Source organism: Phalacrocorax carbo, chromosome 4 (genome assembly GCF_963921805.1).
Source record: "Phalacrocorax carbo chromosome 4, bPhaCar2.1, whole genome shotgun sequence".
Lineage (NCBI taxonomy): Eukaryota > Metazoa > Chordata > Aves > Suliformes > Phalacrocoracidae > Phalacrocorax > Phalacrocorax carbo.
Genome location: NC_087516.1, coordinates 81,614,354 through 81,626,353, shown reverse-complemented (window position 1 = coordinate 81,626,353; position 12,000 = coordinate 81,614,354). Strand labels below are relative to the sequence as shown.

At 44.1% G+C, this 12,000-nt stretch overlaps 1 protein-coding gene across 3 annotated transcripts in view; it reads right to left on the bottom strand.

Annotated features, from left to right (window-relative positions):
- The window catches only part of CNOT6L (CCR4-NOT transcription complex subunit 6 like), a 34,169-nt gene that overhangs the window by 10,350 nt on the left and 11,819 nt on the right, over positions 1 to 12,000 (bottom strand). For all 3 annotated transcript variants that reach the window (XM_064450666.1, XM_064450665.1, XM_064450664.1), the window contains exons 2-6: positions 3,534 to 3,655; positions 2,879 to 3,065; positions 2,320 to 2,405; positions 1,774 to 1,863; positions 989 to 1,057 (exon numbers count right to left, since the gene is read on the bottom strand). In XM_064450666.1, coding sequence (XP_064306736.1) covers positions 989 to 1,057; positions 1,774 to 1,863; positions 2,320 to 2,405; positions 2,879 to 3,065; positions 3,534 to 3,645 — 544 coding nt within the window. In that variant the 5' untranslated portion in view covers positions 3,646 to 3,655. The remainder of the gene's footprint in view (positions 1 to 988; positions 1,058 to 1,773; positions 1,864 to 2,319; positions 2,406 to 2,878; positions 3,066 to 3,533; positions 3,656 to 12,000) is intronic.

Here is a 12,000-nt window from a genome sequence, read left to right as displayed (position 1 = left end):
ATTTTTTAATAACAACCAATTGGCTTGTTACAGTCTCTACCATGAAATATTCCACAGCTCACTTGCCTAACACTGTGCTTGCTAATGACTTCTGAATTCTGTTTCTGCCCGGGAAGTCTGATTTAAAAAATAAAACCAAAGGCTGTAAAACTCCACTGAGATACTGATTTGTAAGGGAATTTGAAACAGAAATGCCGAAATTAATGCTGCAGTGGCTTACAGGGCTCCTGGCATTCCCTATTTCTTCCTATTTTTTGTGTGGTTTGTTGTTCTTTAATATAAATTGATCTTAACTGCACCATTAGCCTGCCTGGCACACAACCCAGTCAAGGTTTGAAGACCTGCCATCTTCACGCTTCTAAAAGGAAAAGCGTAGACGACTGCCACGTTATTCTTGCTGGTTATTAATCTGATCGTCTGCAATAACAATATCAGCTTTTTTCTTCTTTACACAGGCTCCCGGATGCCGTTTGAGGGCTAGATTCAGGCTGCACGGGGGAGGAAGAGCTACGGGATTTGGACAGCCTGAAGAAATGCTGCCTCTTGCACTTTACCGAAAGCAACAATAGAGGGCATTAAACTAACTTCGGTACCAGGCACTCCACGGGCTTACTCGCAGGTAGGGACTTCTCAAAGTCTCACTTAAGTCAGCCTGTGCACGGACAGGGCCTTTGTATACAGTTATTTTACAGTTCTGATAATTTCTGAGAAATGAATTTTTTAAAAAAAGCTTTTTTTGCTTGAGCATCAGTGGCTGGAACAGTTATGAAAAAGCCTAAAATGGTAAATAAATGACCGGCATCCCGTTCAAATTGCAGAAATGATATTTACAGCCTAGCCATATGTTAATTGGTTTAGGACAAATGAACAGAGATTGCTAGTTTCAATCTGATTCGTGTGAGGCAGAAGACTTCCCTGAAAATAAAGGCAAAGAAAAGTTCTTCAGCACATCATTGTGTGAACGCAGGGTAAAGAACCCCACATTTACCTGAGGGCAGAATTTGGTCTCGTTCTTTTAAAGTAATCCATGGCCTTGGAGGCAGCTGCTCTGGATGAACTAAAAGAAATTTAAAACAGTGGTTAATTCAGGGTTTATGTTTGTACGTTACCATTTTTAAGTCAAAACGACGACTGAACAATAACGCTGCTTTGCAACCCCAACTCCCCAACAAGTCCTTTTACACTCCCAAGGGGGCAAATATAATTTAAAAGGCTAGCTATAGTAAGAGCAAATCCGGTAAATCCTGTAGTGGTTCAGACATCCTATAGTCCCCGTCTCCAGGAACTTCACCCTATATCCATCATTCCTGCAACGGTTTAACTTAGTAGGCATCAAGCGGCAAACCAGAAAGCTCAGTTACAGAACCATGAAGCAGGATTTTAAGTCAGGTACCGGATATTCTTAATCACTTCGGCATTTCTAGGTCTAAATTTGACATTCTGCTCGCATCTGGTTTATAATTTCTAGTGGAAAGTATAAAAATGGCTTCAGCAAGGAAGACACTGTACTTTGTTGGTAATTGAAGGGTTTCAAACAGAACAGTGGGAACAACTGGCTGTAACGTGGGAAAAGCTTAGGACAGTACATGTCAACCTCTTCCACTGCGTGCGAGCGTGTGTTTGCGTCTGCGACTGGAACCACTTGACAAAAACGCACAAGCAGTTGGGAAATACTGTCCCTTCAGTGGTTCACATTCTTGTTTTAGCAGCAAATACTATCAGAAATGCATGCTTTTAAACCACTTCTGTCAATCAGATTCGTAGGGCTGTCACCTGCTAGATTGTCAAGCATGTAGTTCAGTAGCTTTCGAGTTCCGTCTGGATCCTGGTAGAGGCTGAGAATATCTTGTGATAAAGGATTGCCTGCCAACAGCATAAAACAACAACTGGGTGATTAGCTGCCTGAATTTCTTGAGGCTTTTCAACCAAAGAAAATCTCCCATAATGAGAACAGACGTATTGACTCAGAAGATATTGAGGTTGCTTAACTTGGAACTGCAGAATACCACAGTAACAGATGCTAGAGAAATAGCTAGCATGCACAGACTTTCTTCCTTCCACTCCCCTCAGTCAATAATACCGTAGGTTAAAGGGTTTGTTTACCTATCTACAGATTTGAAACAGGCTCGTAAGGAAGTTTAATAGCACTAAAGAAGAAATGCAATGTTTTCCAAACTGGCCGGTCATTTTCGCTACAAGCTTAATGTCTCAAAAAAACTGTAAGAAAATGTTGAGGTAATACACAAAGCCTTTGAGCCCAGCCCCCCCGGTAATTCAAGAGTACTCCTAGGAATACTTGATTGTAAAGAACTCGCTCACCTTTCAAACCTAGGGTTTGTAGCTGGAAGAGCCGTCCAAGTTCATAAGGCAAAACCCGTAACAGATTGTTATTTAAAAGCAATTCCCTGCAGCAAATGCAAAAACACTTTTGATGAGTATCACTTCAGAAGAAAACTCCTAAAGCGCTATATGCCGCTCGTCCTCAAAGATGACACTTTTCACCCTGGCTTTTTTTGTCTTATGGAAAGACCTGCCAATCTTCCCATTTCAAAGCACGACCGAAATATTTTCATTAGGGAAAAAAAAAAAAGCCACAAAAACCCCAAAATACAAAATTAAATAGGGGAGAACTTAAGCAGCAGGCAATCACCAAGCCTCAAAGAAAAAGAAGATGACTACATAGCTTTCAGACATGTACCTGCAGAGATCAGAAAAGAAGGGTAATGAACCCAGAAGTAATTATTAGAACTGATGCTTTGCACCCATCTTGAATTTTTCAGGATTATTTTAAATACGAGAATGGAAAGCAAAATAAAATTCCTGGTCCCAGTCCCAGAATATGGATTTTTGCAAAGGTCACCGGCATAATTTCTCTCACCTGAGAGACACCATGTTTCCTAGTTCTGCTGGTAAACTTCTGAGTTTGTTGGATGACAGATCCAGGTAAACCAGATTATGAAGCTTGGCAATATCAGGCGGAATGCGAGTAAGATTATTGTCATTGAGGTGCAGGGCAGTCAAGTGCGTCAGCGACCAAAGTGACGTACTTAAACTCCGCACTCTACCTAAAAAAGAAAAGCAAAGAACCACCTCTTCAGTCAGCTTTGCCTCTCAAACCATCAGATACAAACTACGGGGGTTGTCAGAATATGGGATTTCCAGGGTGGAAACCCTACCACTTCACTGGAACACTCAGCGACGCTCGCAATAGATACCTTTGTGTATCTTTTCTACGAGCAGATGTTAAACAATTATCTAACCCTCCCAATTAAAGGGATAGAGACAGAGGTGCAGTTCTAGGGAAGCAGAGATGCTACCCAAAACCTTGCGTCCAATCCGAGTTGGTGTTTTAAATCGACTGGGCTGAACGTGAGCCAGCCGAGCTCGAAGGCAATCTGGTAAGTCAGTTCCTTCTCCTTCCCCAACTCAGAAAAACTGTTTTCGCAGCAGGATCCCCCGTCTGAAAGCACCTGGTGCGATTCTGGGGCGCCAACAACTCCACCGAACCAAAATTCGAAACCAACTCTACTCACCCGAGATCTCTAATTCAGCCCAGTGCGACTTCTTCCCGTTGGCTACCTCTTCTGCTGACATGATGGTGTAAATTCTGCGAGGATCTGGAGGATCATATTTTTCCTTTGGCATCCCTGTTAGTCTGAAAGACCATCACAACCGTTACCATCTGCCACTCGACAACATTTTTTCATTTTCTAGCCCACTGGGAGATTACCTTCCCCGGTGACACTCTGCAAAAACACACGCCCTGGAGTTTATATACAACCCACGTTAGGCTGACGCCAGCCCAGTTGCTCCCAGTGCATGGAGTTAAGCCTGTGCTCAGACCTTTGTGGACCCCACGGGCCCCTAACGGAAAAGGGCATTTCTTCCTACGAAGTTTGGTTTTCTGCAGTCATCCTCAGCATCACCTTGCGCTGCCCCGGCACAGACTTTCTGGATTTCCTAGTTTATCCCCCCAGACCGAAGCGTAACCTGTGTCATCGCTGAGTTAATTTGCTGCGTGCAGAACCTGCAGACAAGATGACAGTGTTTTGGTGTTCATGGCAAAAGCACACGGGTTGCTCCCTCCGGTAGTTTTTGCAGGGAACCAACGATCGAACGGAAGGCTCTTCTCTTTGCTTTTACAGCAATTATTTTCAACATACAAAGTCCTGTTTTTGCGCTTTGCTAATACAAGACTTGGAATTGCAGTCTGAAGGGGAATTAGCTCATTTTTCCATTAAGTAGCTTTTCTGTTTTGTGCTTTTTCAGTCACAGTTGATGCTCAGTATCAGTCAAGACCTTTTTACTCCTAATGGCCTAGGAGACATAAAATGAGCTCAGGTAAAATTCTCATTAGCCGTTCTTATGCACACAGGGCTTCAACCCAGTCCAAAGATTTACTATCAGATGCAATCATGTCTTAAGGGTGAGCCCGCGCACACACAAATTCAAATGATCTCATTTTCCCAATTCTTTTCAGAAGAGAGCTCCGATGTCCCGTGCAAAAAAACATACACTTTCCAGATGACACGGGGAGAAGTTTCCCTCCCTTCCTCCCCAGACCATTGCGCTGAGAAACACTCGGTGGGGGCGAGGGGTTGTTTCATTTAAAAGCATAAGGTTAGCTGAATTTGCTGTTCGCTGGTCTTTTCCTCCCCAGACACATAAAATACACAGAGCTTGATTTTATACAAATCCAAAGCAGCTGGTCTACAGGATGCATTTTTTTGCCTCATGCATACATCTCTATTACAACTGGCTGTGATGCTCTTAAAACAACTGTAACTCATTTGGTTTGCTGAACGGACAAGACAGAAAACCATAATGAATTTGAGGAAACTAGTTCAGGGTTTTTTTCCAGCTAGTCCAACGACACAGAGATCGCACATCCCCTTTTGCTAGCTTAAAGTACTGCAGTTTTATTCCAGCTGATGCAGACAGCCAAACAGCGTTCTGGCGTTGCACAGGAGCAGGAGCCGTCAGAGCTGTCCCCTGCTAAGGGTCTCAGTTACACGTCTGGCGGTTTCTTCCTCAACGACCGCCCAGAGAAATTCCATTCACGCCGAATTAAGGCTCCCTGTTGCAAGCGCAGGGCAGAGGCGAGCCCCACATCTAATTATAGCTGACTTCTATTTACAGGTGAAGTCATACGGCGAGGGAAGCTACAGGCTAAGAGGATTCTGCACTCATGCTGCTCAGCTGCAGCAATTCTGTTCGAGGCGATGAATGAAACAGATTACATAGGACACGGGATTAGACCTGAAATCCTTTGATCCTCGTTTCAGAACCCCAAAATCAGGAACGGTACTTCCCGAGACGCTCAGAGTTACAGGGTAAGCTTCGGGAGTGCTAAATCTCCGGTGCTCGGGGTTTGCTGGATTTATCTTCACTGTTAAATATGTGCACGTGCAGAGTACAGGGATCAGCCCTGGCCCCAAGAACAGATTCCTCACAGCCCCTGCTGAGAGCCACAAGAGCCCTATTTCGCCTTTTCTCCCCGGCATCCTTGCCCTTAGACACGTATGAAACTCGATTAGCCTCGATTAGCTCCCAGTGCATTATCTAGGATGATACTCAATACACATTTTACATGATATACCCTCGAATCAAGACCACAGTCCTAGCGTTTCAGACACGGCATAAACGGAGCGAGCCTGTCCATGCCGAAAAGCAGCAAGCTGGTTCTGCAGCAAGTAAAGGTGTCACATCACTGTCACAGAGCTACCTGCAATGATCCTTTAACAGAAAATGAGATTTCATTACCTGACAATGTTTATTTCATCTGCAAGGCATACTGCGGATTAGTAGGGGGAAACTTAAAAGCCGGGTGGTGAAAATCGAGCAGAATACCAACAACGGATTAAGTGTTTATGGCAGAAGGCAGCTTTTGGATCTTTAAGTCTTAATCATCAAACGTTTGAACTGACCCAGGATGGGTTTCATTTTGCTTTTTAATCTCTTGTATCCTAAAACAATCCGTACTTCTAGCACATCCGGACCGAGGACGTCGCAAACTTTGCTGTCCAATACTCAGCATCGACATTTCGGTGAGAGCTCTGTGAAATGCGCTGCGCTTGCCGGGTCTTCACATTATTTTCTTTCACAGAATAATATTAGAGCAATATCGGACCCAGGCAGATTTAAGTATCGGTTTCTGCATACTGAAACTCCTCCCTGCCCTGCACACTGCTGGCAAAAGCTTTGGCCACAGTTGCTTCCTATGGGCTTCTCAAGGTGCATTTCCAGCTCAAAAAGCAAGTGGCAAATTACTTGCATTTCTGCTCGCCGTTTCATCGTGCACCAGACACAGATGGCTAACATCTCAGGAAGGCTCAGTCCTGCCAGGGGTCCTTGCTGTCACACACACGTCGCTTCAAAGTCTTTGACGTGGTCGCGGTCTCCCCCAGCTGCTGAGCAGCCTTGCTGGAAACCAGAGCGGGGCTTGCCGTTGCCACTGCCAGACCCCAGCAGCTTCGCTCCTCGCAACGGGGGAGAAGTCGGACAAACATCCCAGGGCCTGGTGATGAAGGCTTTAAAACCACAGCGGTTAGACCATCTGAGTCACCCTGTACTCATCCATACCTGCCCGCAGGCCGAGAGATGATCAGTGACCGGGTGACACCGTCAAAAAGCTTCAGGATTACAGTTTGCTCCTTGGCAGGGAACCCAATTAAATTATGTTGAAATATCGCTCGTTGTGAGAAGTGCTCTGCCAATTTAAAGCAATTTGTGGCAGTCAGAGGCCCTCCAATGAAATAAGCCCTGAACTGCGAGTCAAATGGCACGCACATTTTTCAGGTATTAGTCACTTTAATGTTATTTTGAAATAGTAGTGAGTCAAACGAGCATCAGTGTAATTTCCACAGTTACAGAAAAGGGAAAACAAACGTAAATCAAAAATACTTTTTTTTCCTTCTGCGTAGCAACAACATTGAGCAAGACTTGAAAGCCACCACATGTATTTTTTTGAAGCAAAAATGAGTTCTGCCTGGGTTCCCAACTCCTATCATTCCCATCTCCCCCTCTGCTTGTCCTGGAACTAAACCAATATCCAAAAATCCCAGCCTATTTTTGCTCGGTCTTCAGGGAGCCACACCGAGTTCCCTGGATCAGTTAACCCCAAAATCGGACGTGCATTAGCGCTGTTGCAAGGAACAAAGCAGGAGGGCCCAGACAGGGACGTGGGAACTGATTTAGGTCAGCTTGAGCTGTTGCGGAATTGCACCCTGTGGGTCCAAGCAAGGCCTTTGCTAAAATTCAGCTAACGCAGGTGTGACAGGAGCAGAATCCATGCACTCGGTTTCTTTGCTTTCCAAGTAGGATGAAAAAAAATTCTTGCTGGCTTTTCTTCTAAAGAGTTCCCTTGGAAAACTTTTGAAGGTACTAAAACTTGCCCTCCACTACAAATCTAACCATGTAAGCTTAAATAGTATGGTCTGATATTATGTAAATTAAAGAAAACCTGAATATGAGAACATCAGTGCGTTAGTAAGAGTAACATTTAAGCTCTGAACAAACTTCAAAATCTGGGGGTTCCTAATAATGTCGTGCTTGCGCATTAACTCTTTGGTTACAGGCCCATCCTCAAAAGCCTAGAGATGACTGGTACAGCAGGGTTACTCAGCTGAAACCCTGAGTACGGTCCCAGGTGAACTTAAGCAGCGCTAGCTCAGCTGTATATAAAGAGGGCTAGGGGGAGGGTGTTTGGTTTGGAAGGGTGGCAAGCAGTAGGTGTGTGGCTGTCTTTTTTGCACTCTTATTTTTCTGTGCTGTTGTATTTGCTGGCTTTTGTGTGCTGGGCACACTATCAACAAAAGCCAAAAGATAAGGGAAAAAGTAACAGCACTGAAGGTATGAAGACCATCAAAGAAGAAAGTTTTTGAGCTATTAGGCTGCACCGCTGGCTTTACTCTGAAAATGTGTTTGTTTGGGGCAACAAACAACAGGAGTTTCTGCACAGACGGAGCTTCAGACAACCAGGTAATAACTGAGAAGAGCCCTGCTCTTCTGCACTTAACTCCCTAGGACCTGCTCAAGTTGTACAGGTGTGGAGAATATGAGATAGGGATGGTATAATTGGCAGTATGATACATAAACTGTGATTTTTCTTGGGGATAAGCTGAAGGTGGCCCTAGAAATTGCATCAACAAAACAAGAGGAAAAAAAGGGCACTATGCTAAGGATTAAGAAATTTCTTAACTCATAGTGTATTTTTTTTTCCTGTATGGGTGGAGGAAATCAACAGCAGCTGTGAACATAGAGATCTCTCCCATTACACAGCACATCCAAACACACCGAAGTAACTCTCTCAGGGTCGCTACGAGAGATGAACTGCATCGCTGTCATTTTTAATAAAGTCAGATCTCCTCTTCCGAAAGCAAACATCCCCCATCAAGCAGAAGGATTGACGTATGTTCAGCACAAAGAGAAAGCCTGCTCAAAGCTGTTGAGATTATTTGGCGTCTATGTTGCAGGAGGACTTTGAGGCCAGATACGTCAAAGTCCCTTAGAGCTACAGAATGATGCTGTAAAATAATGACCTCCCCAAAGAGGTTGGAAGATGTCTTTCTTAAATCACAGTGACTATGAAGTGTTGTTCTGTTTAAGTTCCTTCATACCCCAACGCATAAATGAATTGCCTATTTCTAAGGAGGAAGCAAATCAAAAAGAGCTGCAACTTCATCTCGCTTCAGCTCTACGTTTGTGGATGTGTTGGCACAACTCAAAATCCTCGCCTCCAGCAAAGTGACATTCTTTGTGATTTTTATTTTTTTTAGACTCTGTATATAGATGAGTCAAACTGCCGAAGCTTTTTGAACACTAGCCAGCAGACGGCCCTGAATCATTCCTCCTTCCTCTGCGCAGTAACAGCTTACTGTCCGTCCACTTCCATATGGCAATCCCTCCCAGGAATTAAAAATCCTGCTGGCTGACGAGGCCGGAGCGCGTGTGTGCGTGTGTATACACACAGGCGCATGTTATTTAACTTTGGAAAGTTGGACCACAAGCTGGAAAACGGAGACGTTTTTATCTATGTATTTTGTAAACAGGGCTAAATGGTTGGAAAGGGAGGAGAGGAAGGCTGCTCGTCTGTAGTAAGCGTGCTCTGTTTTTACATGAGCGTATGACAAAAGTCTCCCCGTTCTGGCTTCCCAAAGGAGAAGGGGGAAGCACAGCAAATCCCCACAAAACAAAAACTGACTTTGAGTACTCTGGGGGGGATGAAGATCAAGCAAATAAGGCAATAGTCTAAGTGTACATTAAGGGGATTTAACACAAAACTGCTAATACTAGGATATGTGTATATGTGTTAGCTTAAGGTAAACTGCTTAGTATATCAGTATATAGAGTATCTACTGTACATTTACTAGCAAGAAAATATGCACGGGGGCTTTTGATAGCCTTTTACTTGGACCTGAGTTTTTTCGTTGTGCTTTCCTGCAGGAACACCTTCCACCGCTGCTTACGCTGTCTCTGCCAAGAGTTCAACAAGCACCGCGAGTCTGCCAACAAAGGTACTGTCTCTTTTCAGTTTCTTATTCCAAGTAACCTGATTTGGGAATAGAGATTATCAGTGAAACAAATAAAAATGCCTCGTCACAGGTTTTTATTAAAAGGAGAAAATAAGCATTTTGTTACTGTCACTTCCCAATACTGAGATTTCAAACAATCTTTGACAAAAGTATAATCCAAGCACATAAATAGAGGCTACCTGGACACAGTAAGCATCCTACCAACAGGAGGGTAGTTAAACGGTAAGTGGGAACAAATCACGAGGCAAAAGAGAAATTTGAAGTGAATGTTAAATCTAAGGAATAACAACTAAAATTCAAGCTTAGCACCACAGCGCTAGCAACAAATGATGAAGTCCACAAGTACAACTGAAAAAAAAAATATTTTGTTTTATAACTCTGTAAGAAGATATGTTTATTTTTGTATCATCCATCCAAGAAAATAGTTTCTCATGAGAAGGCACGCTGACGCTGCTGTGCAGAGGGCTCCTCTGCATGAACTCAGTAGGACTATTGATCTCTACTGACCAGCGATCTTTTTAGCAGAAAGGGTCTCAAAACACATAGTTAGGAAAACCGTGGAAATCTAGTGTTAAAGGTAATTTACTTTCTTCTCCTTTCAAGACTGTAGCAACAGTAACTCTGCTTCCAGGGTAACCTGTAGGCAGGGCCTCAGCCCGGTTTGATTTTTGTTAAATAATCTGAGTTCCAAGTGGGAAAGAGATAGGACCTTACTCCTGTAATGCTGTTAGAAAATCGTATCAGCTCGTACTCCTCTCATCTGCTAATGCATTTAAAAATACAGCAAGGTAATATGGGGGTTTCCTTGAACCACGTCGGTCATACAACTAAAACCAAACTTCCTTCAGTAAGACCTCTTTGTTCAGTACTTAAATTCCTTAACTTAAAACTTTTAGGGAATCTTCACCCATATTGCATGCTGAACGTTTGAATACAACTGCCACCTCTTCTACATGATGATGATAAATACTAGACGTAGAAAATATTTCAACAAAATAAGCTTCAGAAGTTATTTTCATAGTCTTTCCTTCTAGCCATCCCAAGGCAGATCTCCTTCAAGAACTATAGCTTTATACTGCAGCTGATGAAGGCAAAATAAGCAGAAGTAGAAAGACCCAAGTAGTGGGACCTCTATTCTGATGCCAAGAGTATGAAAAGCTGTTCCTCTAAGCTATCACTGGTCAGGGGGCAAGTTTGTGCTCAGAAGCAGAAGGGAACAGGCTCTTAATACAGTGTTGACCCTGCCTGGCAATTTTATGTTTGCCATAATGAAGGGAAACTTGGAGCCATCCACCAGGTTTGGAATGAGGTTGCAAAGGCAGGAGGCATCTTCATGGAGTAACTTCAGGGTGGGGAAGAGAGCACTACTGCTTGATAAACTTGGCTGACAATTTGGAAACTGTCGCAGTCCCTACCGAAGTGGTGGCAACCCTGCGAGAAACCGCACGCAGGATTTTGGACTAGCCGTCAGCCTCTCCAGCTAGCGAACCCAGAAGTGTGCTGAAAAGGGCATGCCAACAACAAGCACGGCAGCAATATGATGGAATTAGTTCAGACCTTGCTCTAGTTTTTATCCCGTGTGGTACTTAGATTAGGCTCGGCAGGAGGAGGCCATTTAAGTTTGCCATGTTTGGTTTCACAGAAAATCCCCTCTTTGCTCGTGAGTGAGTTCTTCATTGTGTGAGAGGTGCACCAGTTCACAGGGATCTACTACAGGCTGTTGTAGTGTTTTCAGGGACTGAAAGCACAGTCGCTGTCACCTTAACTACACAGCTTGCTTGCTTTCCAGTATGGTATTGCCTATGCCCAGCACACTGGTTAGGGTACTGGCTCAGCTCATGCAGAGCTGCTCACGTGCTGTCGAGCGCCTGTAAGGCAGGCAAAACAAGATGTACGGCCGGCTGCAGCGATGTTCAGCAGCCACATCCTGCGAGGCTTCTCGCCTCTTCTGCCTGTCTTATATGGCTCAAGCCTGAGTGCAGGGAAATTCAAGTTGAGGGTGGGAACAGTGAAACGCAAGAGGTAACCAAGAACCTGCAGCTGATAGTAAATTCAGTGGTGCTGGGATGCCAGGAGGGCTTTGTGTTATCACTTCAGCAAAGACTGTAAAAGCCCAGAGAAGCACAGAAAAGTCACAGAAGCAAACCCTGGAGGAAAAAACATAAAGGCATCAAAAGCCAAGGGGAGGAGTGGGAAGGGAGGGAATGAGCTGTATTCGATAAATTCTGGAGCCAACTGGCACTCAGTTGATGGAGGTGCTAATTGTCCTACTGACATACACCCACTAGTTATTTACCCCTGTTCCCTCTTCTCCTCTAAATGGAGTGTAGAGTCTTTTCTTAAATCACAGGTAACACAAAAATATCCAGGCTTCCACCCTTCCTTTTCCTCACACCCCCACTTACAAGAACAGCTGAACTATTTACTGCATGGAAATAGTATGTAGCATTACGTGGTTATTTTCAAT